Below are 27,523 nucleotides of genomic sequence, written 5' to 3'. Positions count from 1 at the left end.
CTTGGGAAGAAAGCCATTGCCTTGAAGATACCTTGATTTAGACATTTTCCTGGCCTCAAAACTGAATAAATTCCCATTGATTAAGCTGAACCATTTCTTGGTATTTGCTTAAGCAGCTTAGGAAACTAAAACACTTTATTATTTCTTTTTTTTTCAGAGAAGGCAGTATTTAAGACAACTCTGAAAAATCCCCTTGGCAATGTTTCTCAATTCTGCCTTTGTGGTTTTCCATCAAAGGGAGTCCTAATACAGTCAAAACTAATTTTCCAATCTGCTCATTTAGTCATGAGGCTATCAAAAGAATTAAATAACATTAAAAGAAAAACATTATAGAAAATGTAAGGTGGTTTCATTATTAACAGTGATATGATCAGTCTATGAGCTACAGGGTCTAGAGTGTCCAAGCTAATAAGCACTGGCAAATTCCTATCTCTTTGCCATTGTTGAGAAGAGAGAGAAAATTTAAGTTAATTTTGTTGAGAGGAAAGTGGAGGGTGTGGAGCACAATGCACAAGATGTGTAAATACCTGCTAATTCCAATATAGAGAAAGAAAAGGAATTTCCATGAGACACCAACTTAAGTGAGTCTAATAAATCTAGTATATAAGACTTTTTCTGGGTCTCCAATGATTGCTTCTACAACCTGCATTGATAGCAGTCTCAACAAAGCCACCAGATATACAGCATATAGAGAGCTGTACAGATTAAGAATGAAATAGATTAGGAACAGGACTATACGCAGAAAACTGACAATACTTCTGATTTAAGTTAGTAGAAGATTGATATTATTGCTCCAGAATAAGGAATTTTTAAGTTAAGGAAATAGAAGTTCCACACTAAAATCAATCATTTCTTCATGATGATTCTTTTTATTCTTTCTCAGCTACCAAACATATTAAACTTAAATCATCTATAATGAAAATGTATTGTACAGAGTTCCAGCATTACACAGTTAAACACGTGTGAAGGTTAGTGAAAACCTTTTACTAAATCATGTTGACTCACATTGCATAAAACACCATGTTATAAACAGTTAAACGCCACATGAAAGAGTGTTAAACAACAAAGGCAGTAAAAAGAATCAAAGATGACACCATTATATACAGAAAAGGTTCAAGAAAAGAAGGCAATTCTGCAATTCTGACCTTTCACCAATTTTCACATTTTCACTTAAGTTCAAAACTGCTATTTAGTTCCTGAGCTAAAAATATCTTAAGTAATGTATCCAGTATTTTAAAACTGCTATAAAAGCTGGGATAAATCGGAAAGAGTAAGATACACCAAACCTGGGGAGCAATCCTTCCATCAAGTTCAGACTTTTCAGATTTATTAAAATCTTATTATTTAACTCATATAGCAGGTTAGGTCTCAAAATTCACTATAAATCTTTTTAAAAACTTGAAGAAAACACAGAAAACAGGGACAAAAATAGAGATTTTATTATACAGATTTTATTAAGAAAAAGTACACTTCTGAGCAGATACTTAAAGCTACTGAAAAACTATCTGGAATATAGCAAACAGAATCCTAGTCCCAAATAAAGTCCAAATTTCAGTAATAATCCAGGATTGTAGGAGTTGCTTATGATGTAAAGGAAGGGTTCTTTACAACAAGAAAGGTTTACCACCGGTAAAATTTTATGCTACCTAAATAAATCTCCGTATCCATTTATATCAGAAATAGACATACTTCTGCTTGAACTACAAAGGACTATACCATTACACCACTTTAAAGCAAGCAAAACAATTAAATTCAAAGTGAATATTGATGAATCATGCCTCAATTCTGACCATTCACCAATTTTTACATATTCATATAACAGGTTCAAATTGCCATTTAATTCTTGAACTAAAAATACTATTTTTAGTTTTTAAAAATCCAGTCTTTTTAGGTTGAACTGTCATACTTCAGTCACATACAGCACAAACTCAAATATGCAATCACAGCCTAATTTTAATAAAGACTACATTGTTCACATACGAAGTTTATTCTAATCTAAGAATACACGCTTACTAATGTAAGTAAAAACTTTAAAATAACAATATTTTTCTTAATACAGGAAAGGACAGAAAGTCCTTTTTTCACATACCTCCTATAGAAGTAGCAGTGGTAGTATTGCTCGTAAGAGTAGTTGAGGTCTCTGACACTGTGGAAGGTTGGCTACTGGTGACAGCTGAAGCAGTATCAGAAGCCTGCTCAGAGGTAGATGGATTTGAATTGTTAATGGAAGTGCTTGTAGTTTGTGATTCCATTCTTGCAGAAGTGGTTGGTACTACAGTAGGTTCTACAAAATACAAAATGTTTACTTAGTATTTCAAAAACACAATTTAGGTAAAGGGTTATGTTTTTGCTGCTGCTGTTGTTTTTTAAGGAGGTACCAGGGATTGAACCCAGGACCTCATACATGGGAAGCAGGCAATCAACCACTGAACTACATCTGCTCCCCAATGAGAGTTGTTTTGTTTTTGTTTGTTTGGGTTTTTTTAAGGAGGTGTCGGGGATCAAACCCGGGAAGTCGTACATGGGAAGCTGGCACTCAATCACTTAAGCGACATCCATTCCCCAAAGGGCTATGTTTTAATCCAAGTTAGATTCTAGACTCAGACCACTTGGATAGTAATCCTGATTTCAGTATGCCATGGATATTTTACTTAAACACACTCCATGTCCTCATGTGTGAAATTGGGAAAGTAACACATTTTTTCATAAAGCTCTCATTAGGATAAACTGAAATCATACATATAAAGCACGTCATACGATGCCTAACACTTACTTAATCAACATTAGCTGTGATTTTTAATCTGTCCTTATCCTTTTCTTTCCATGCAATGATTTTGCCAACATTAACATTCATCAGTGCTTTCTAATAAATATTAATTTTTATAGCAGAAAGTCAAAGACATTTCAGGAAGACCTTAATTGTATTTCAAAGAATCAGTTTTCTATTGATACCAAATGTTCAGCAGGTTGATATTATATTGGCTCTCCCTTCTATGCTTCATTCTTTCATTCCTATTTTCTTTCACTCTTCAAGATTTTATTTTTTTATATAGTAGCATCAAAAAAAAAAAAAAAAAAGGTCCACCAGCTCACAAAGAGAACTATGTAGGGAAGCAGACATGGCTCAACAGATAGAGTGTCCATCTACCATATGGAAGGTCCAGGGTTTGATCCCCAGGGCCTCTGACCCGTGTGGTAAGCTGGCCCAGCACAGCGCTGCCAGATGCAAGGAGGGCCGTGCCATGCAGGGATGCCCCCGAGTAGGGGTGCTGCATGCTCAAGGAGTGCGCCCCGCAAAGAGGAAAAAAGCGCAGCCTGCCCAGGAGTGGCACCACACACACACAGAGCTGATGTAGCAAGACGATGCAACAAAAAAGAGACACAGTTTCCCAGTGCCACTGGATAATGCAAGCAGACACAGAGGAACATACAACAAATGGACAGAGAGAGCAGACAACAGGGGTGGGGAAGGGGAGAGAAATAAAATAAATAAAATAAATCTTTAAAAGAAAAAAAAGGCACTTAAAAAAAAGAGAACTATATAGATGGAAAGCAAGATTGGTGGTCTCTATTTGGTGGTTACAACAAAGGCTTCAGCTTATATTTAAAACTGCAGTTAATGGGGACCATTCTATCTAGGAAGAATAACTAGGGACAGCTAAGAAACCTGCAAAGGAAACCAGAAACAACATCTAATAGGACAAAAGGGCCGTGTGAGCCCCGCTGCTATGAATTGGTATGTACCCCTATATTTCAATAAGAGTAGGCAAGCCAAAATTACTGATTGCTTAATTACTTGAACCAACAGTATGTTTTTCCTCTAAAAATCTTGCCAATAGCTGCATTTCATTGCACCTAGTAAATTGAAAGAATCAGTCCTAATAACAAAATCACATTTAAAAAAATACAAAAAACATTACACGTAATACATTTACAACTGATTGCTTTTTCTTCACTGTCGTTCCCCTGAATGTGTAGGTATTTGAGTCTCGTGTTTCTTTTTTTGCACCAGATATGGGCTGCCTGAAACTATTTCATTATCTTTATCATCATCTATCATTTCAGCCTCTTCTGATTTTCACCTCTCCAAAAATATTGGTGTGCAAACTGGTGTGAGTCCTGGCTATCCAAAGTACTCTTAGGAATGTTTTTGAGTTTCTGAAACTTTTGTAGAGTTCTGAAGATCAGTGTTTGAAGCATTTCTTTTTTTCTCTTTCCATAAAATAAATGAAGAAAAATTATACTTTACTCCTTTTTGAACTATTTTCCTCCTGAATAATTTTTCTTTGTTTTTAAATCGCTTCTCCATCTGAAGTTTTTCTATAAGTGTCCATTTTTTAATATACTGTTTCACTGCTTGATGTAATGGCTTTGCAAATGTAATATCCTAGTCTTTGAAAAGTTCTTCATGTAGTTTTTCAGATGGCTTAAACATACTTCAAGAGCCTTTCACCAAAAAGGTAGTTATTCATTGTTTCAGTAACTATCTTGGCAACATCGTCAGACTCATATTCCACAAACGCATAGCCTTTGCTGTTTCCAGTCTTTTTAATTCTAGATAGTCTGAGTCTTATAACAGTGCTAAACTGAAAGAAATATGCATGGACCTGGGGTTTGAAATGGCCTCAAGGTTTGTGGCCCAAATAGGTTACTCCAATTGTAAACTTCTCTGCTGGGTTGTGTACTGGTGGATCTGCGCCATCTTCTTCTGCAACTTGGACTGCTCCTATGGGTCCAGCAACAGGAGCAGCTTGGCTGGGCCAGAAAAGTCCACCATGTCCTAAGCATCCCAGCCGATGCACTCTACTATCCATTAACAATTTTAACTGCAAAGCACTAGTACTCTGAAAGTTATGATCACTCAAGTTGTAAAAAGCCCATATAAAAAGCAGACTGCATAGAGCCTCCCACTCTTTCACCTATCAACTTTCAATCCTACCTGATATAACTCCACCTACCTTATACACCCTTTACCCAACTTACTGCTAATTTCCAAAGATAACAAACTTTTATAGATGTTTTCCATATTCCTTTAGGGAAATGATACTTAATCATTTCATAACTAATAATACCAAGATAATTCTCCATATATGGGAAAATTCACATGTAAACATATATTCTTCCACTTCTCCTAAACTCTGTTTTCCAATTCTACCTTCGTTTCCTCAGTTACTTAGATGTAGCTGTGAGCCAAAACAACACACAAATAAAAGCTAAGTAGCCCAAAAAGTTATCAGTGATATTACATTAAAGGATAACATAATGTTTCAAAGTAAAGTTAAGAGACTGAGGAATGAACAAACATAAGGGGGAATACAACAATGGAACAAAGCAGACTTATTATTGTAATAGAAGAACTTGTAACATTGATATAAAGATAGAGGTTACCAAGGTTCTGTGAGGAGGGGGAGGAAAGAACTGGTGGAACACAGGTCATTTTTAGGGCACTGGAATTGTTCTGTATGATATTGCAATGGCAGATACAGGCCATTATACATTTTGTCAACTCCTATAAAACTGTATAGTCGAAAGTGTAAACCATAATGTAAACTATAGGCCTCGATTAGTAGCAATTCTTCAACATTTGTTCAACTATGACAAATACCACAATGACATAATGAGAAAATGTGCTTGGGGGAGGGGGTGGGATATATGGGAATCTCCTATACTTCCAATATAACTTTTTATGCAACCTAAAACTTCTCTATAAACAAAGTTTATTATATGGGGGGGGGAGTAAAGTTAGATGTTTCAAATAACCACTATTACAATTTTAAATTCAGTTAGATTGCTTTCTGTTACCATATTTTAAAAGTACTGTTTTCTTCTATTTTTCATAGCAAAGTTAAAAGTATGATGATAATATTACAAAAGAAATTTATAGGTAAATCTGAGGATTGAACAAACTACCACTTGTAAAACTCTTTTTCTGTGACGACATCAAATACATAAAAAATTGCAAGAACAATTTTCACACTGAGGTTGCATATACAAATTCAAAAGTAAGATTTAAAAAACTAACAACTTTTCTACAGTTTAATAATACATTATTAATTAAAGATTAATAGGAATTTCTAACATATTAAGACATTTCATTTTCACAAATTCTCTTAATAATTTTATTGTTACTACTCCAACTTACCATCTTCATCAACAGTAAGGTCCACAACTTCTGCTGCATTTTGCCTTAAGGGCTGTATAACAGTAGAAATTCTACTGCGGTTCCGTGGCTCCTGTGGCCGACTTGTATGAGAACTTGAACCTTGGCTCCAATGAGATCTGGAATGTCCAAGGGTTGAACGAGACCTTAAATGGCATCAATATTAAGTTAGTAAATATGAAAATAGAGCAAAAGTTTTTAGTCACCCAAGAAATCATAAGCCTTTCTTACAAAGGAAGTCTGTCATGCAAGACTTTTCAGAAGAAATAATGGTATTAGAGTTAAAAACTATGACTAGGGGGGAGAGGACATAGCTCAGTGGTTGAGTGCCTGGTTCCTATGTATGAGGTTCTGGGTTCAATTTCCCAGTGCCTCCTTGGGGGGGGGGGGAACAACTCTGACTAGCTCAAGTACGGCTGTTCTCTCTTCAATGGATCATAATCAAGTATTTACATGTTATCTTATGTTAATAACTAAAATTATTTACTGTAGGTAAAGTAGGAAAGTAGTAGTAACAATCTACTTGGGCCACACATTTAGTATCGTCAACATGATCTTGTAGTTTAGCCCAGGCTGTATTTGCAAAATAGGACTCTTGAAGTCCTAAACCAAATTAAGCCTCTGGTCTTATCCTAAAATAGATACAAAGAAATAAATAGGTACCAGACAGATTTCCAGGGGTCAGGAGCATAAGGATAGAGTGGTTAGTTTACTAATTTGGTAGCTATAAGAAATATTACTTGAGGTTATTTATGCTTTAAAGCATGCAACTGCAAACCCTTGATATCTAACACTTTCATCATCTTTTAATTACGTGCAGCACTATACTGTTTTAAACTACATAGAAATGTATATTTTATTTTTAAATTTTTAAAGAAGTTACTCTGATGATATGGACTGATGGTATACAAGAATAGTATGTATAATATATATTCTAATGCTCCAGGAGAAAAAAATAGTATTTTAGAAAGAAATGCGTATCCTACACAGACTGATACAGTTTTTTTTACATAACTGTATGTAAAAAACTGCTTATAAACTTATTGTTGGCATGTAAGGGTTAGCCAGGTCCATTAATATGTAAAGTCATTGGGGATATGAGTTTGACCTCTTAAAGGTGAGTATTCAAAGTTCAGACTACACTGAAAACAATTATATTAGAAAGGATTCAAATTCTAAAATAAGATTCTCAAGAAACAGGAATACAGAGGTTAATTCCAAAAACTGTAAAAGGGAACAGTGCATAACCAGCAAGAGTTCTTTAGCTTGAGGTATGGTGGTAAACAAATGTCTTAGGATGAAATGTTTTAGATTAGAGAAATCACATGTAAAATTCTTGAGACACCAAAAGTCTAAGGAGACTGAGTAGTCTATTATCTCTGGGAAACTGTTAATAGTGGCAGAACATTCTAGAACCTTTGTGAAAGCATCATAGGATATACTAACTCAAAATATGAAGCTGAAGGAAACACCAGCAAAAAATTAGATGTATGAGGACAGTTTTACAGAACTTTTCTGTCAAATCCTGACACAAAAAAATATGAAATACAGCTCGCTCTTAAAGAAGAACAACCAAAACCCAGTCAAACAGTGATAAAATTAATTGCCCAAGTAACATAAAGAAAATAACTATAGGTTATGAGCAGAGTGGGTCTTTTTCAAGGTCATTGTTCCTTACTTGGATAAATGCATTTGTTTGATATTAAGCATCACGAAGACAAGAAAGATTTCCAGTCCCACAAGGAAAAATAGGCCCTTAATTTCTTCAGTGCACATAGCTCATAAAAACTGAGTATTATGCTAAGCACTATGCAGTCACAAGGTAATTAGGGGATCTAACTTAGAGCCCAGAAAGAAACAAGTCCGAGGGAGAGAGAAGAGCCTTATGCCAGCCTACAGCTGAGATAGGAAGAAGCTGGAACCATGGAGCTTTTTTTTTTAAAGATTTATTTTTATTTATTTAATTCTCCCCCCTCCCCCGGTTGTCTGTTTTCTGTGTCTTTTTGCTGCATCTTGTTTCTTTGTCCGCTTCTGTTGTCGTCAGCAGCACGGGAAGTGTGGGCGGCGCCATTCCTCGGCAGGCTGCTCCCTCCTTCACGCTGGGCAGCTCTCCTTATGGGTGCACTCCTTGCGCGTGGGGCTCCCCTACGCCGGGGACACCCCGTGTAGCACGGCACTCCTTGCACGCATCAGCACTGCGCTTGGGCCAGCTCCACACGGGTCAAGGAGGCCCGGGGCTTGAACCGCGGACCTCCCATGTGGTAGACGGACGCCCTAACCACTGGGCCAAAGTCCGTTTCCCTGGAACCATGGAGCTTTAAGAGGAAGAAGGAAGGCTGAACTCTCAGAGACATCGCCTGCCATCTTGTTTCTCAATTTGGGTGAGAAAGTACTTCTTACGGTACCTTGAGTTGGACTCTTTAGGACTTTGACTGTTAAGCTTCTATCCCAAATAAATACCCTTTATAAAAATTATAAAAGCCCAAAGAGTTCTGGTACTTTGTATCAGCACCCCGTTGGCTGACTAATACACACATTAAAATTCAATGCACAGAAACAACCAAATTTCCTTTAAAGTTATACTATTTTACTCTGAGGATTCTCTGAAAGTACATGCAGCCAGCTGCAGGTCAAAGCTTCATAGGAGGAAGGGGGCAGGGGAGGAGGAGAAAAAAAGAGGAGGAGGAGAAGAACAACAACTTTACACAAGAAGCAAGGCAAGTATATAAATTATGTTCTACCCATCAATTAACATAACCCTGATAAGAAGTTAAAGGTGGGATGCGGTCAGGTGTCCCAACAGACAGGGCCTTTGGAACATCTTGAACATTATATAGTTACATACTTCTATGGGATATAAATGTGACCTTGTTGCCATAGGTATATTTTCTGGATAAATAGAGGCCCTCACAGTAGCCAACAAAATATTAAACTTCCCTCCTGGAGAAGTCCTGCAACTTTCTCAAATAAGATGGCCAAAAACTCTGAAATATATAAGCCTTGCCTAATAAAAGAAAACAGGCCAATAAACCAAGACCTCAATCTTAATGCTTGCATTTTTGGACTTTATTCTTGTACTAGTAACACTAAGCCAATTATAATTACTGCCTAAAAGTTACCTCCTGAAAACCTCCTTGTTATGCATGCATAGCTGCTCTCTAAGCCAAATTCTACAAATAAACTCACTACCTTCCCTCCAATGTGGGACACAACTCCCAGGGATGACCCTCCCTGGCACTGAGGGATTACTACCAAGAGTTAAATCAGCGATGCATTTGGAGAAAGACCTTGATCAAAAGGGGGAAATATTAGAGTTTTTATGGCTAAGAGATTTCAAAATGAGTCAGGAGATCATTCCAGAGGTTATACTTACACGGATCTCAGTCAGAATTCACAAACCGCCACAGTAAACAAAGTCTCAAACAAAAGTATTCCTGAGGGTCCTGGGTACATCTGGACACCACAGGCAAGCCACAAAGCCACATGAAACCAACACCCCTTCGCTGGGGTCTATCTGGGAATATATGAAAAGCTATTTCCCCAATACAACATAGTAATACTCTTTTATAAATCCCCTAATCATTATTCTTCTTTTATTTTAACCTATAATTTTCAATTTATTTGTTAAGTATATTTCCCAGAGACTTAAAGCTTTCAGATAGTTCCAATGCCAGTTGAGCTCCAAAACTCAGTAGAGAGGTGGCCAACTTCTACTCTCCAGTTTTTCAGGCCTATTCTGGTCAGCTAACAAAACAATCATGATGGACCAGTCCCATTCCAAAAGCAAGGAGTATTTTCAACTGCAAGCAAAACAATTCCATTCCTCTGCCCCATAATATCTATGCCCCTTTTCAGCCTGAGGCAGTCATAGTGAACATCATCCCAAATACCCCAAGATTGAGGAATGAACAAAAATAAGGGGAGAGTGTAACCACTGTCTAAAGCAGATTTATTTTTATTGTAGTTATCTTGTGTTAACTGGGTAACTTGTAGCATTGATATAAAAAATAAAATTTTAAATATTAAAAACAACTCAATGAATAAGTGTATTTCTAAATTCATTCCTAAATTCATTCCAACACAAAAATTAAGATTCATCCATAGACTTATTATTAGTTTGGTGTACAAAAGCATAAAAGAACTCTTTACTGCTTTCATAATCAATATTTATAATTTGAAGTTCAGGATGAATACTGTGTTAAGATTTGATTGGAGAGGAAGGAGAATGTGTCAAAATGATTGTGCAAAGGGCAATGTCATTTCCAGTTATTATCAAAACAGAAATAAATGAGGATCTTTCAATCATTTATCAGTACAAGGCTTATATGAAATTAATGAGTGCTGGATAAAAAAATTCAAAAACTTACATTTTAGAAGTATGACCCATAAGTAAAACCATGGACTTTAATTAATAATACAATTACAAAAATGTGCTATCATCAACTGTTAACAATGTTCCACACCAATGCAAGGTATTGCTGGTGGGGAGGTAAATGGCAATCATGTATTTTATGAATGATTGTTCTATAAAACCACAGCTTCTCCAGTAAAGAAAAAACAAAAACAAAAACCTTAGAATTTATAACTACACTGCCCTAAGAGAATAGCACAAACTTCACGGGTATCAATGAGTAAGATCTTGGAACAAATATAACAAAAAGGACTGTTTCAAAATCAATATTCCTTAATATTTTCTTTACTTTTAACTTTGGTATCATCATCAAATTTATGTATTATGCACAATTAAATTTCAGAGGAATTCATGAATTCTGTGTACCATGAAACAAATCCAATATTATAAAACATTAAGTAAAATTACTATTTATTAATAGCAATGACTCTCTTACCCCTCAAATATTTGTGGTGTTTTTAGAAAGTACTGACCCCAAGATTTTGGTTGAACTGGTCTAGGATAGACAACTGTATATTTTTAATTTATAAGGTTCCCAGGTAAATCTAATACAGCCTCATTTCATTAATCTAAAGGTATATGCATACTCAAACTAGGGAAGGAGAGCAGGTGAGAAAGACAAGAAAGAAAAAGAATACAAATAGGTTTAAAAATTTATATTTAAAATTTCGAATATACAACAAGGAAATAAAATCTCACCGATAGCTTTCACCAACTGTTACAATCTCTACTTCACTGTCAGTTGAGGTAACATTAATTTCTTCATTGGCAGTGACCTGGGGAGTAGAGGAAGCTTCTATCACCACAACATCTTCATCAATACTTCCTAGAAACAAAAAGAAAAGATCATTTAAAGGCCATCTGCCTGTCAGTTAATTGGTAGGCAAACATTTTTATTCTGACTTTGAGACTATAAAATTCATTACAAAAGTAAAAATCCTATCAGTCAAAACGAAAGGTTATTTAAATCAAAGGGCTGGGAAGCAGATATAGCTCAGTGGATGACTGCCTGCTTCTCATGTACAAGGTCCTGGGTTCGATCCCTGGTATCTCCTAAAAATTTTTTTTTAATTTAAAAATTAAAACCAAAAAGCGAAACACACATAGTGAAAGTGTTTTAATCTGCACTTTGTATGTTTACTTCCTATTTTATGAATTTGTCTGCTCCTTACAAACTTTATTTGTATGATTCTCACATAAAAATCATACAGATCTAAAGGTATTACATTTAAGATTTTCTATATTTATATGAGATATAACACTTTAACATCTAAGAGAAAGAAATTAAATTTGTTTTACTTTCTTTCCAAGGTTTTTTTTTTTAAGATTTTATTTTTAATTTATTTCTCTCCCTTTCCCCGCCCAGTTGTCTACTCTCTCTGTCCATTCACTCTGTGTTCTTCTGTGTCCGCTTGTATCCTTGTCAGTGGCACCCAGAATCTGTATCTCTTCTTGCTGTGTCACCTTGCTGCGTCAGCTCTGTGTGTGTGGCACCATTCCTGGGCAGGCTTTGCTTTTTTCGCACTGGGTGGCTCTTCTTACAGGGTGCATTCCTTGTGCATGGGACTCCCCTATGCCCGGGACATCTCTGCATGGCACGGCACTCCTTGTGAGCATCAGCATTGCTCATAGACCAGCTCCACAAAGGTCAGGAGGCCTTGGGTTTGAACCTTGGACCTCCCATGTGGTAGGCGGGTGCCCTATTCATTGGGCCAAATCTGCTTCCCCCAAGGTTCTTTTTATTTAGGTGATATGACATTTTCTTAAGAAACACATGGGAACTGAAGTTCTACATTTATGAATTTTGTCATTTTTTATGCATGTTTTTTCTACATAATTCTAAATTTGTAATGTCCTTCCTTATTTGGAAGATGGAAACAAATTATCTCACAGATAATTTTGCCAATTTCCATGCTTAACCTATCATGAGATCATTTACTGAAAAATCCTTACTTGTCCCCCCATGAAAATTTTGATATCTCCTTTAAATAATTTTCATTGTTTTAGGGTCCCTCTTGAATCCATCTATTCAGTCTTTTAATACAGGTTCTTAAGGGTGTCAGAGTAATTCTAGTTTTTTTTCTATTTTATTTTTCATTTGTCTTTTAATTCAATTTTTTAAACAGGTTTTTTTTTTTTGAGGTATAGTTAGCATATTTTAAAATTCATCCATTTAAAACGTACAGTTAACGGAACTTTAGAGAGTGTAACCATCACCACAATCCAGTTTTAGAACATTTCCATTACCCACTCACCCCCAGAAAATCCCATGATCCCATGTGTTTCTGTTTCAGGAAATTCTCATCATTCTCCAAATCCCACTTAATTGTTTTCTGTCTTGTATTTTCAAGAGTTTTAATATAAATGAAATCACACAGTATATGCACTTTTGTGTATGGCTTCTTTCATTCAACATATTTATTTTGAGATTTACCCATGTTTGGTAACAACAGTTCATTCCTTCATATTGCTTAGGAGTATACCACTGTGTGGATATACCACACTTTGCTTATCCACTCATCTGTTGATGGACATCTGGATTTTCTTCTATTTTGGCTACTACAAATAAAGTAACTATGAACATCTGCACAGAAGTCTCTGTACAGACATTTGATTCCATTTTTCTTAAAAATTTAGGAATGGAAGTCTGGGTTAAGTTTATCGTTAACTTCAAGAAACTGGAAAATTGTTTTCCTAACTGACTGTACAATTTTACAGTCCAACCACCAAATTATGAGGATATTAGTTTTTCCACATCCTTGCCAATACTTGTTATTGTTTTATTATACCTGAATTCTATCTCTAGTAGATGTGTGACGGTACCTCATTTTGGTTTTTATCAGCAGTTCTATACTGATACTGAATATCTTTTCATGCGCTTATTACCTATTCTGGTGAAACGTCTATTTAAATCTTTGTTAGGTTTTTTAGTCTTATTTTGAGTTGTAAGAGTTCTTTAAATATTCTGGATACAAGTTTTTTATCAGATATACTCTTTGTAAATATTTTCTGAGTCTATAGCTTGTCTTTTGATGTTAATGGTAATGATGGAAGTGTAAAAGCTTTTAATTTTGATGAAGTCCAATTTATCAGTTTCTTTCTTTTACAGATCATACTTATAGTGACATATTTAAGAAATCTCTGGGGATGTGGATGTGGCTCAAGCAGTTGGACACCCACCTACCACATGGGAGGTCCCAGGTTCAGATCTCTGTGCCTCCTAAAGAAGGCGAGCAAGATAGTGAGCTGGCACAACAAGCTGATGCAACAAGGAGACACAACAAGGATACACAACAAAGAAACACAATGAGACACAAAACAAGCAGGGAGCAGATGTGGCTCAAGTGATTAGGTACCTCCCTCCCACATGGGAGGTCCTGGGTTTGATTCCCCATGTCTCCTAAAAAGAAGACAAGCAGACACAGAAGGCACACAAAGAACAGACAGTGAGCACAAACAATGAAGTTGGGTGGGAAATAAATAAATTAAATAAATCTTTAAAAAAAAAAGAAAAGAAATCTTTGCCAAATCCAAAGTCACCAAAATTTTCTCCTCTGTTTTCCTCTAGAAGTTCTGTAGTTTTAGCTCTTATATTTAGGTCTATGATCCATTTTGGGTTTAATTTTCACATCTGATATGAGGTAAAAGGTCTAAATTAAATTTTTTCACATATGGATATGCAACTGCTCCAGGAACGTTTGTTAAAAAGACTAGGATTAAAAAAAGAAAAAAAAAAAAAACCTAGGATAATTTTATTTTGATAACTAGTAGATTCAGGTTATCCTTATTCTTTAGAAATATAAAATGAAAAGGAAGGAAAATTTCCTGAGATTTGGACTGAAATGGTATTAAACAATACCAGTAAAGGTCTGACATTTCTATAATAGATATTTTTCATCCAAGTATATGTCTTGCCATCCATCAATGTCATCTTTTATAAACCTCTCAAAAAACTGGTTTGATTTTCAATGTTATTTTCTATAAAGGTATATACTTTTCTTCGTAGAGGCCAAATATATTAAGATTATTCTTAGACACTTTATTTTCTTTGTTGCTTTAGTAAACAAGCTCCCTTTTTCAACATATTTCCTACTAGCAAGTAAGTGTAGTGAAAAAACTATTGATCATGTGTATTTACTGAATTCTTATCATAATGTTAAAAAATGGTTCAACTTTGTTGTCACTGTGAATTTATGTCATCTATATTCTTTCACCAATGGACCATTCCTTGACAACTAGTAATTTCATCTCTAATACCCCTCTAGATCATCAAAGATCTCTACTACTTCAAAAGCTGACCAGTACCTCAGTATCATGAGGAGGTACAAGCTCACAACAAAGACCTGCCAAGGTACTTGATTACTCCAAAGAGCAGAACAAAATAGACACTGTTAAATAATGGAGGCAATGAAATACAACCTTAATTTGGAGAAACAACATTGCTTTAAAAATGTTTCATAACATTGTATTTATATTTTAGGATACTTTGAAATTGTTTTATCAATTAAAAATAGGAAAAAAATTAAGATTAAAAATTATGGGAAGTACAAATTTTTGAAGTAGCTCCTAAATGCTAAAGTACAGATATACTTCGGGAGAAAATAGTAGCACTTAAGTGGCTATTTAAAATAATACTTTAGAGAAGTAGTTTTGGCTCAACTGATAGTGTCCGCCTACCATATGGGAGGTCCAGGGTTCAAACCCAGGTCTTTATGAACCGTGTGGTGAGCTGGCCCACGCGCACTGTTGCCGTGCGCAAGGAGTGCCATGCCAGGCCATGCAGGGGTGTCCCCCGCATAGGGGAGCCCCACGCGCCAAGGAGGGCGCCCCTCAAGGAGAGCCGCCCCACGCGAAAAAAGCGCAGCCTGCCCAGAAGTGTTGCCGCACACATGGAGAGCTGATGTAACAAAAAAGAGACACAGATTCCTGGTGCCGGGGACAAAGAACACACAGTGAATGGACACAGAGAAGAGACAATGGCGGGGGGAGGGAGGAGCAGAGAAATAAATAAAAAATAAATCTTTAAAAAATAAAAATAAATAATACTTTAGATTCAATTTTCAAATTACTTTTCTAACTCTTGCTTCAAAACTATGATAAAATACAACTTAAGGTAGAAGTACAAAAGGAAACTTCAGATACTAATCTTGCCAATCATTTACTTAGCAGGCATGTTCTCTGTTGCTAATTAATTCAAATTATTAAATCTAGAATTAGCGAAAGGTAGTGAAAGTACAATAAAACTGAAGCTATTATATGAATAAATAAAAGCCATGGGATTTTTTAAAATCCCTTACTTTAATCTGCCAATTAGACATTATGATTCTAAGTAAAGAAAAGCTAGACCTACATATCAAATTTATTTAATTAGTAATTTATCTCCAAGTATGTATACATGAAATTTCTTTAGAAAACTGTAAAAAATAATCTTACATTATCAAACACCTTTTACATAATAACTAGGCAAAGCAAAGTGCGAATACTACATTTTGGAGCCCCAATGATACAAAATAAGCTTTGCTAATGCATTAAAATTCAGTCTGGGAAAGCAGACTTGGCATAGTGTTTAGGGCATCCGTCTACCACATGGGAGGTCCGCGGTTCAAACCCCGGGCCTCCTTGATCCATGTGGAGCTGGCCGGTGCGCAGTGCTGGTACACACAAGGAGTGTCGTGCCACGCAGGGGTATTCCCGCGTAGGGAAGCCCCATGCACAAGGAATGCACCCTGTAAGGAGAGCTGCCCAGCGCAAAGGAAAGTTCAGCCTGCCCAGGAATGGCACCGCACACACGGAGAGCTGACATAGCAAGATGACGCAACAAAAAGAAACACAGATTCCCGTGCTGCTGACAACAACAGAAGCGGACAAAGAAGAACACGCAGCAAATAGACACAGAGAACAGACAACTGGGGGGGGGGAGAGAAATAAATAAATAAATCTGGAAAAAAATTCAATCTGTAAATAAAAATACATCTTTAAAAAAAAAAATTCAACCTGTATAATTCTGTATGAATACAGAGACTGTGTAACTTACAGAGGTGGCTCACTTAGGTATTCTTATTCTATTGCTTAAACATCTTTTTTTTCTCCCTAAAAAGGACCTCCATAATCAGTCCTAAAACAATCATAATAGGCAAGATTTAAGTATCAAAAATCTGATGTTTGCTCTAGAAGACAATTGTTTAAAATAAAACTTTTTAAAACGGAAACACTCTTAAAATGATTAAGTTCATATTAGTACAGCTTTTTAAAAAATCAGCTCATATTAGTACAGTTTTTTAAAAAATCAGGAGAATAGTTCACTTCATATTGTGCCAATTTTATTTTCATATTACCCTTTAGGAATACTGAAGGATAGCAAACTTGAATATATCTATACATTAGCATAATGGGACTATAGGTGGTTTTCTTTTAACTATTTCGATTAAGGTTAGGTTACTTATGTTTCTGTACATTTTAAAACATCATGAGAAAAATGATATGTAACAGATGCTTCTCTGGCAAACAGCCTAAAAAGAATGAGGGTAGTTTATGGTAACAAAAAACAATGGTTTCCCTGAGAGAGTTCTTCATGAAGTCCTCAGAGTACATTTCAAATCCCAGAGAAGAGCTCACAGGTATCTCTTTGGCAGCAGTGGTAAGCAATGGTAGCCATGGTAACCACTGATTACCTTGATCCTTTTGTGTATTAAGTCTGGGATGGTGGTAACAACAAGAACAGCTTCCAATCTGTGAACATATACTGAGCCATGCACAATGCTCAGCATTTCTGCCCCTGTTTTACGCATCAAGAAACTAAAGCATAAAGAGTTTAAATTAGTAGTCAAGCAAACAGTAAGAATTGGGATGCAAATCTAATTTCAATTTAAAAGGTTTTATTCTTATAGTAACTACATCACACTGACTTCACTACTCAACATGCTGTTGCTAGTTGCTATCAAAAGGATCTTTCTGCTAGCAGTTGGTTTGCTACTGTACTTGACTCTGGTCACAATTTAAAAGCTACTAAAGTTATAGCAGCTCTGATTCTATTCAGGGACTCTTCTGTTGGGTATCTACCCAAAAGAAATAAAAACATACAAGCACCAAGATTCGTACACAAATGCTCACAGCAGCATTATTCTAATAGCCAAATACTGGAAACAATTCAAAAGTCCAACAACTGTGAATAGATAAATAAAATGTGTTTTATTCATACAGTGGAAAACTATAAAGGAACTAAGCAATAAAATAATTAACTAATTACTAATTCCTTCCTTCTAGGCTGGACGAACCTCAAAAACAATACAAAAGAAGCCTGGCGCGAAAGACCACTTATTGTGTGAATATGAAATGTTCAGAAAAGGCAAATCTTTTGAGACTGCAAGCAGATTAGGGGTTGTGTGGTACTGAAGATTGGAACAGACAGTGCAAACAGGCAGGAAAGAGCTTTCAGGATTAACAGATATTTTCTACAACTGGATTATAGTAATGGTTGCACAACTCTAAATATACTAAAAATAACTGAATTGTATACTTAAAGTGGATTTTATGGTATGGAAATCATATATTAACAGAGCTGGGGTTTTAAAAAACAAACGGACAAATAAAAAAACAACTATAAAACACTCCCTGGTGCAAACTGACTTCAAAAAACAAAAAGGAATTTCATCTTCTTGAATAGGAGGAAACAAAATTACAGAGACATCAGTTCTCCCTAATTCACTCTACAAATGCAATACCAGTAAGAGAACCATCATGTGTCTCCTCACTACTATCATTCCTAGATAAACAAGCCAATTGTAAAGGAAAACGAAAGATTTTAATAACTTGTTTTGTTAGGACCATTATATATCACAAAAAAAATAAAACTGGGGAAAAAAAGAAAGAAAATACAAAAAGAAAGAAAAGTAAAACTGGATCCATTCTTCACACTGTACACCAGGATAAAGAGCAAATGGATCCAAGCTCTAAATTTTAAAAAAAGAATTAAATGAAAGGAGAGTAAACAGAAAATGGGTTAATTCCTTTATAACCTGGGAGCTGGGAAAACTTTTCTAACTATGATTCAAACTCGAGAAGCAGAAAGGAAAATGGTTAATAAATATAATACATATATTTTTAAATGCTGGTATGGCAAAAAAGCATCATAGGTAAAGTCAAAGACTAATGACAAATTTGGAGGGGAAAGAAAAAGGATTTATATCCCTAAATCTTCTTAAAATAGATGGAAGAATAAAGGCCAACATCCTGATAGCAAAAAAGGCAAAAGAGCTTTGTGCAGTGGCAGTATCGTAGCCAATGAGGATTATCCGAGGCACGATTACTACTAATTGAACACTTTTCCCAATAAAGACGACTCGAAATACAGTCAGTCTCTCTGAAGAGACTGTATAACCTACAGTGAAAATAAAGATGATCTGAAACAGTGTAGTCTAGTGTGGGGGGAAAAAAGGCAAAAGACACGGACAGATTACAGAAAAAGAAATATAAATGGCTTTAACATATATGAAAAAATATGTAGCTTCACTCATTAAAAAAACTAAAGTTGACACCTAAAAAAAACACTAAGGTTTTGGTAAAACAGGCACTCTCAGACACTACTGATTGGGATGCAAAATGGTTACAATCCCAGGGACAGAAACCAGTCAATAGTTTACAAACTAACATTCATTTAATAAGACATGTAGGGAAGGGGACTTAGCCCAGTGGTTAGGGCGTCCATCTACCACATGGGAGGTCCACAGTTCAAACCCCGGGCCTCCGTGACCCGTGTGGAGCTGGCCCACGCGCAGCGCTAATGCACGCAAAGAGTGCCGTGCCACGCAGGGGTGTCACCCGCATAGGGGAGACCCACGCACAAGGATTGTGCCCCATAAAGAGAGGCGCCCAGAGCAAAAGAAAGTGCAGCCTGCCCAAGAATGGCGCCGCACACACAGAGAACTGATAACAAGATGACACAACAAAAAGAAACACAGAAAAAAAAAAAAAAAAAAAAGAAACACAGATTCCCGTGCCACTGACAACAACAGAAGCAGACAAAGAAGAACACGCAGCAAATAGAGAGAACAGACAACGGGGGAGGGGAGGATAAATAAATAAAATAAATCTTAAAAAAAAAACAAAGACATGTAATATAGAGTATACCGAAATACCTTTATTTACTATCATTCTACAGTGTCTTCATATAGTACAAAAACATATATATTGTTAAGTGAAAAAAGTGAGACTTTCAGCATAAGAAGGGAGAAAGGAAAAGAATATATATACATATGTTTATATTTTTAGAGGAAAAAAATGGAAGGATAAACCAAAACTAAAAACTAATAAACATGATTATACTTAGGGGAAGAAGAGAACAGGGAAGAGAGTAAAGGTTGAAAACTAGGTCTAACTGATTGTTGACTATGGAACCAGGTAAATATTTCACATAATTTAAAAAGCAAAACTGAATTTTAAAAATACTCCTTAAAGAAAAAAGCACCCTCAAACAAAGGAAACTAAATATATATTAAATTGATGATATAACTACACATAGATGAACTAGCAAGGGGAAAAAGAGTCAACAAAAATCTTAAATTGTACTGTAACTGTTGCTACTAGTAACAAATACTATTGGTAATAAGCAAGTAATTGTTGACACCGTTAATTATTAAGACATTCAGTACAAAAGTCATGACACAAAATAAAGAAGAAAAAAATAACTTTCAGATTTTCCCCTAAAAAAAAAAAAGAAAGCAATATTGTTAAAATGTCAACATTGCCCAAAGTGATCTACAAATTCAATACAATCCCTATCAAAATTCCAGCAGCCTTTTTTGCAGAAATGGAAAAAGTGACCCTCAAATTCAAACAGAACTGTTAAGGGGCTGCAAATAGCCAAATTTCGGAAAAGAATTAAGTTGGAGGACTCACATTTCCCAATTTCATATTATATTACAAAGCTATAGTAATCAAAACAGTGTGGTACTGGCATATTGACCAACAGAACAGAATTGAAAGTCCAGGAATGTACCCATACATCTATGGCCAACTGATTTTTGACAAGTGTGCTAAGTTCAAGCAATGAGGAAGAATAATCTGTAACAAACAGTTGGGAAAACTGGATATCCACATGTCAAACAATGAAGTTAGAGCTCTGACTCAAACCCTATATAAAATTAACTCAAACTGAATCAAGGATCTAAATGTAAGAATAAAAAAAATAAAACACTTAGAAGATAGCATAGGTACAAATTTTCATGACCTGGAATTGGGAAATGGATTCTTAGATATGACATAGAAAGCTCTGTGGGCATCACCATCTCCAAATCCTCAAGATTGGGGAATGAATAACAGACTAAAGTAGATTTACTATTATTCTACTATAGACATTGTTATTCTAGCAATGAAAGAACTTTTATCATTCACATAGAGGCAGTGGCCACCAAAGGTTCTGAGAGGAGGGAGAAGGAAAAATAGGGGTAATAAGGGAGCATTTTCAGGACACTGGAATTGTCCTGCATGATGTTGCAATGATACATACAGGCCATTATTTGTCATAACGTACAAAACTGCACAAGACAGTGTAAACTATAATGTACAGTTAGTGGCAATACTTCAATATATGGTTCATCAGTTGTTAATGCAGGAAAGTGTGAGAGGAGGAGGGAGTGGAGCATATGGGAATCCCCTGTATTTTTTATGTAACATTTATGTAATCTAAAGTTTCTCTAAAATAAATGAATAAACAAATGCACAAGCGATAAAAGAAACAACAGATAAATTTGACCTCATCAAAATTAAAACCTTGTGCATCAAAGGGCATTATCAAGAAAGCAAAAAGAAAACCTATAGGGAAGCAGACTTGGCCCAATTGACAGGGCATCCGCCTACCACATGGGAGGTCCACGGTTGAAACCCCCTGCCTCCTTGACCCGTGTGGAGCTGGCCCATGCACAGTGCTGATGTGTGCAAGGAGTGCTATGCCACGTAGGGGTGCTCCCCATATAGGGGAGCCTCACGCCCAAGGAGTGCGCCCCGTAAGGAGAGCCACCCAGCGCAAAAGAAAGTGCAGCCTGCCCAAGAATGGCGCTGCACACACACAGACTTAATACAGCAAGATGACGCAACAAAAAGAAACACAGATTCCTGGTGCCACTGATAAGGACAGAAGTGGTCACAGAAGAATGCACAGCGAATGGACAGAGAGAGCAGACAACTGGGGGTGGGTGGAAAGAGAGAGAGAGAAGAAAGAAAAAAGAAAACCTCAGAATGGGAGAAAGTAGTTGCAAATCACACATTGTACAAATGCTTAATATTCAGAATATAGAAAAAACTTTTATAATGCAACAAGGACAAACAACCCAATCAAAAAATGAACAAAGGACTCGAATAGACAATTCTCAAAAGATGATATATAAATGGCCAATAAGCAAATGAAAAGCTGGTCAGTCATTAACTATTATGAAAATGTAGATCCAAACCACAATGAGATACCCCTTCACACTAATACGGACAGCTATTGATTAAAGGGGAAAAAAGGCAAGTAAGTGTTGGAGAGGATGTAGAGAAATTAGAACTCTAGTGCACTGTACAGTGGGAATGTAAAATGGTTCAGCTACTGTGGAAAACAATATGGTGGTGCCTCAAAAGTTAAATACAGAATTTCCACCTTTAGGCTACTGCTATCAATGCTGCTATAAACACTGATATACAAGTAACCCTTTGGGACCCTGATTTCACTTTTTTGGATGTACACCTAGAAGTGGAGCACTTTCTAATAACAATAGCTAGCAAAATTTTAAATTTATACATGCCCTCTGATATACTTAGAAATTACTCAAGATATGCTTGCATGGGTGTACAAAAATGGGTGTACAGGGGAGGAGATGTAGCTCAAGTGGCTGAGCTCCTAGTTCCCAAGCACAAGCTCCTGGGTTCAACCCTCGTACCTCCTAAAAAAACAAATGAAAAAAAAACCCAACTCTCATTGGGGAGCATTATGTAGCTCAGTGGTTGAGAGCCTGCTTTCCATGTATGAAGTCTTGGGTTCAATAGCTCCTAAAAAAAAAAGGTATACAAGGCTCTTCAATATATCAATGTAACTATCAACAAGAGCTGGTTAAATAAATTATGAAACGTTCACACAAATGGAATACCGTGCAACTGTTAAAAAGAATAATAAATTACTGATATGAAAAAAAACTGCCTTATTTATTTATCCTTGTACACGCTTTCTTTCACATTTTCTGAAGGAGATAAGAAATTACTAACAGGGAAGCGGATGTGGCTCTACTGATAGAGTATCTGCCTTCCATATAGGAGGTCCAGGGTTCAAACCCAGAGCTTCCTGGCCCATGTGGTAAGCTGGCCCACGCGCAGCACTGCTCCATGCTGGGGTATCCCCCACGTAGGGGAGCCGCACTCGCAAGGAGTGCGCTCTGCAAGGAAAGTCGCCCTGTGCGAAAAAAGCGCAGTCCACCCAGGAGTGGCACCACAGACACAGAGAGCTGATGCAGCAAGATGATGCAACAAAGAGAGACACAGGGGAAGCACACTTGGTCCAATTGATAGGGCATTTGCCTACCACATGGGAGGTCTGCGATTCAAACCCCGGGTCTCCTTGACCCACGTGGAGCTGGCCTATGCACAGTGCTGATGTGCACAAGCAATGCCGTGCCACACAGGGGTGTCCCCTGCGTAGGGAAGCCCCACGTGCAAGGAGTGCACCCCATACATAGAGCCACCCAGTGTGAAAAAAGTGCAGCCTGCCCAGGGTGGCGCTGCACACACAGAGAGTTGACACAGAAAGATGACATGAAAGAGAGACACACAGATTCCTGGTGCCGGTGATAATAGAAGCGGTCACAGAAGAACACAGAGCGAATGGACACAGAGAGCAGGCAACTGAGGGGAAGGGGAGAGAAATAAATTAAAAAAATAAATCTTAAAAAAAAAAGAGACACAGATTCCCAGTGCTGCCAAAAATGCAAGCGGACACAGAACACATACAGCAAATGGACACAAGAAAGCAGACAACGGCGGGGGGAATTAAAAAAAAAAAAAAAAACAACTAACAGTGATTACTTCTGGGTAATAAGACTGTGACCTATGAAGAGGATATAACTATTTTTATATTTTCTTAGTACTTTTAAAATTCGATACCATAGGAATGTATTTAATCTGTGTTTTTTTAAACCAGTTTAAAACAAAACAAAACAATGGTCTTGGAAACCAGAAACTATTGGGGGTATTTAGTTTCAACTTTTTAGATTTGCGTTTCCAGAGATAAATGTTAAGGGTAATGTCTGAAAATAATATAGTTGAAATATAATTTTGCCAAGAAAAGTAGTGAAAAACCAGATGCTATGTAAGACTTAAACAAGATTAAAAAATAAAGAGGTTGAACTTACCTTGAATACTTTATATATGAACTCCTTCCTTCCTAAAAAGACAGTGACCTTCATTTATATATTCTCCTTTCCCTACAAACACCAGTCTTAAGAACTTCTATTAGATCACTAACTATCCCTGCTTTATTAATTTCAAGCCAAAACTGTACTCTGCTTCTCCATCTCCCAAAATCAGAGTCTTCACATTTTGACCACCTGAGAAAAGTATGACAGCTTCTATTCTTACCTCCCTCATTTTCAGGAGACCTCAGGGAATGGTTTCTGTAGGTGATCTTTTTTTTTTTTTTTAAAGATTTATTTATTTCTTTCTCTCCCCTTCCCTCCCCCCCCCCCGCCCCAGTTGTCTGTTCTCTGTGTCTATCTGCTGGGTGTTCTTCTTTGTCTGCTTCTGCTGTTGTCAGTGGCACGGGAATCTGTGTTTCATTTGGTTGCATCATCTTGTTGTGTCAGCTCTCCGTGTGTGCGGCGCCATCCCTGGGCAGGCTGAACTTCCTTTCGCACCGGGCGGCTCTCCTTACGGGGTGCACTCCTTTCGCGTGGGACTCCTCTACGCGGGGGACACCCCTGTGTGGCACGGCACTCCTTGTGCACATCAGCACTGCACATGGGTCAGCTCCACACAGGTCAAGGAGGCTGGGGGTTTGAACCACGGACCTCCCATGTGGTAGACGGACACCCTAACCACTGGGCCAAGTCCGCTTCTCCTGTAGGTAATCTTAATGAACCTTTCTTAAAACAAATATTTTGGGTAGATTTAATAAAAAAACAAGAAAACTGAACATGCTTAAGCCTAAGTTACAACAAAGTTACTGGTTTCAGGGTTTTTGCAAGGATAGAGAAAAAATTGGGGAAAAAAAAGGGAGTCTTGTTAAAGAAATGGATCCATACAGAATTAGAGAAGAAAGAGGGAAAAACAGACAGTTCGTAGAGTAGATTAGTGGGCTCCTTCCTGTACATGCAGGACACCAGGCAAACATGGGGAAAGCTTTGTATCACTATCAGAAACAATAATCCTAGCTTCTGAAAAACCTTTTCCTGTCCTCCCTCCCACTTTCACAAGAAATTAATCTTTTTCCTCAGTTAAGACTTTGTTCTTCAATGCCCACTTCATCAACTTCCTTTAAATTAACAAGATACTGCCTAAACTTATTCTAGTTAAAAATATTTATATTACTATCAAACTTTGATGTATTGTGTAAGTACTGTCTGAACTAAAAGTTGATGTGACCTAGTAATAGAATACGTTACACCTCCCAAATACTTGAATTTATTTTTCAGTTATAAAAAACATGACAAGGTAATAGCAAAAAACAAGAACACAGTACTTAAAGGAAAAAACAATATAATTGGTCTTTTTCATGACTAGAATATTCTTAACTGTGGTTACATGTGAAAGCAATCTATCATATGGATATCTGAAAAAGTATTAATCAAGTTAAATATACTAAGGCAACACTACAATAAAGAACACAAAACTATGCATCATAAATCAATAACTCATAAAGCAAATCCAGTACGTATAAAATGACACAAATGGTTTTTCTCAGAATAAAAAATCTGAATTTATTTTTGTGACTAACTTTTTATCTTAGCATTGGGAGTCATGGTTTATTACTAGAGTTGACTATTTATATGACTTAAAAATAAAATAATAAAGCCCAATATTCCTTCTAAAAACAATGAAATCACTAAAACAGAGAAGAAAATAAGTACCAATACAAAGAAAATTATCTTCCATGTTTTACTCAATTTTAAAAACATTTTGTTTTACCTGAGGGAACAGATGGATTGTTTTGGTGGTTTTCACTGGTAGAAACAAACAAATCTTCTCCTTCAGTTGATGAGCTGGAAGAAGATTCACTACTGAGGTCGTTCTCACTGGAACTACTAGAACTAGGTAGCAATGCATATTTTCTTCGGGCTAACACCTCTCGTTTTTTCCTCTGCATTAATATCCTCTCTTTTTGTTTCTGTGTCCTCTGTGAGGAATTATTTTTTACAAATCTCTTTCTGCATGGAAGTCTCCTTAATGAACTGCTATGAAAACAGGGCCTTTTCATTAACAACCCTGATACCGTTTCTGTCTCAGTCCGAGGCCACTTTTGGGACCGTGCGCTATGAGTTCTACTTTTGGCACTCAAAATTGCCTGGGAATGTCTTACAGAGACTTCCTTGTCCTCATCTGAAGTCACAGTATCAGAATCTCCAAAATGCAGACTAGAAGAAGGAGAAGATAGACAATCACTAAAAGAGGAATCATTATCTTCATCACTTGGTGTTTCTAGATGCGGCCTTAATCCTAATATTCCCTGGTTCTCTTTAACACAATTTTGCATGTATGAAGGGCCAGCCTGCTGGCTTTTGCGTTTTTTCCTTACAACATTTTTTTCTTGCTCTTGTTGGTTACCATTCATGTCCTTCTCTTGCTTTTGAGAATCATCACACAAGTGAGAGAATTCATTCCCCACTTTACTATTAATCATCTCAACTTCTGTAGGAAAACTTTTAGCTGCCCCAATGGGCTCTGGATGCAAGAGGATCCCTTTTAGACTCTCCTGTGTCTTTGGCGCATCAGAAGGAATCTCACTCTTCATATCCACTTTTAAGGTATAAAGCTTGTTATATGCAGTCGTCCATTGAGACATGGGAAACTTTAAGGAAGGCCTAGAAGACACAGATATTAAGAAATATTTTTTAATGTGTTTTATATACTGTTTAAGAGTTCTCAAATTACTCTGACAATATCCCTTGTGACAAGGTAGAATTACTTCTCCTCATCAGCATATAAAACGTCTGTAATGAGTCAATTTACTGTTCTTAAAAAATATTTTTTCTGACATCTCTACCCATGCATTCAATTTCTTAGAAATACAGTTAGAATTATAGAACATGAGCCTTATTGAAAATTTCTAATCTTCTAATTACAAACTAATTTTACCATATATTTTGCTACCTTCAGCAATATATTTGGGTTGAAAATCAAACAATTTTTTCAAATACTATCATAATAAAAACAGATGCAAGCATTAGAATTAAAAATCAATCAATAATGTTTTTCTCCTGGTATCAGACTTTAAAGTGGTAATTATAGTAAACATTTTTTGTAATTCTAGATAACTACTAATTTAGATTTTATTATTATTTATAAATAATGAACTGGTATGAAAAGATTCTCTTTCCAATTATTCTTTCCTTCATACTATTCCGCTTATCCTCTAGTCAGAATTTGAATTTCCATAAGACAGCAGACACAACTACTCCATTTTAGTTTTAGATAAAGGAAAACTGAAGTCAAGTCTGCAAATCTCTGAAGATCATTCAGTTAAAAAATCAGTACAACTGAACACAGATTCAATTTAAGTGTATCTAAATCATTTAATCTCTTGATTCACAAGCTGCCAAACAAAGGGATTTGAAATTAAAAGCATGTACATCAATGCAAGGCACATGAGAACACTGATAATGTAAAGTAATAAATATTATGACAATATATTCATTAAAAAGGTAGTTAATGTTACAAAGATCATTACAGCTTTACTAGTGTAAAATGAATATCTAAACAATGTTACACAATTTTCA

At 36.3% G+C, this 27,523-nt stretch overlaps 1 protein-coding gene and 1 pseudogene across 10 annotated transcripts in view; one reads left to right on the top strand and one right to left on the bottom strand.

The window, feature by feature from the left end:
- Nucleotides 1-27,523, bottom strand: part of RNF111 (ring finger protein 111) — a 153,611-nt gene that overhangs the window by 37,997 nt on the left and 88,091 nt on the right. For 6 of the 10 annotated variants that reach the window (XM_058294277.2, XM_058294273.2, XM_058294271.1 and 3 more), the window contains 4 exons: nucleotides 25,716-26,608; nucleotides 11,271-11,397; nucleotides 6,143-6,306; nucleotides 2,090-2,284 (listed from right to left, as the gene is read on the bottom strand). In XM_058294277.2, coding sequence (XP_058150260.1) covers nucleotides 2,090-2,284; nucleotides 6,143-6,306; nucleotides 11,271-11,397; nucleotides 25,716-26,589 — 1,360 coding nt within the window. In that variant the 5' untranslated portion in view covers nucleotides 26,590-26,608. The remainder of the gene's footprint in view (nucleotides 1-2,089; nucleotides 2,285-6,142; nucleotides 6,307-11,270; nucleotides 11,398-25,715; nucleotides 26,609-27,523) is intronic. The other 4 variants (XM_058294275.1, XM_058294280.2, XM_058294281.2 and 1 more) reach the window with 1 other exon arrangement.
- LOC111762846 (U4 spliceosomal RNA) lies at nucleotides 18,823-18,939 on the top strand (annotated as a pseudogene).

This window comes from Dasypus novemcinctus, chromosome 3 (genome assembly GCF_030445035.2).
Source record: "Dasypus novemcinctus isolate mDasNov1 chromosome 3, mDasNov1.1.hap2, whole genome shotgun sequence".
NCBI lineage: Eukaryota > Metazoa > Chordata > Mammalia > Cingulata > Dasypodidae > Dasypus > Dasypus novemcinctus.
This window is presented reverse-complemented; position numbering and strand designations above follow the sequence as displayed.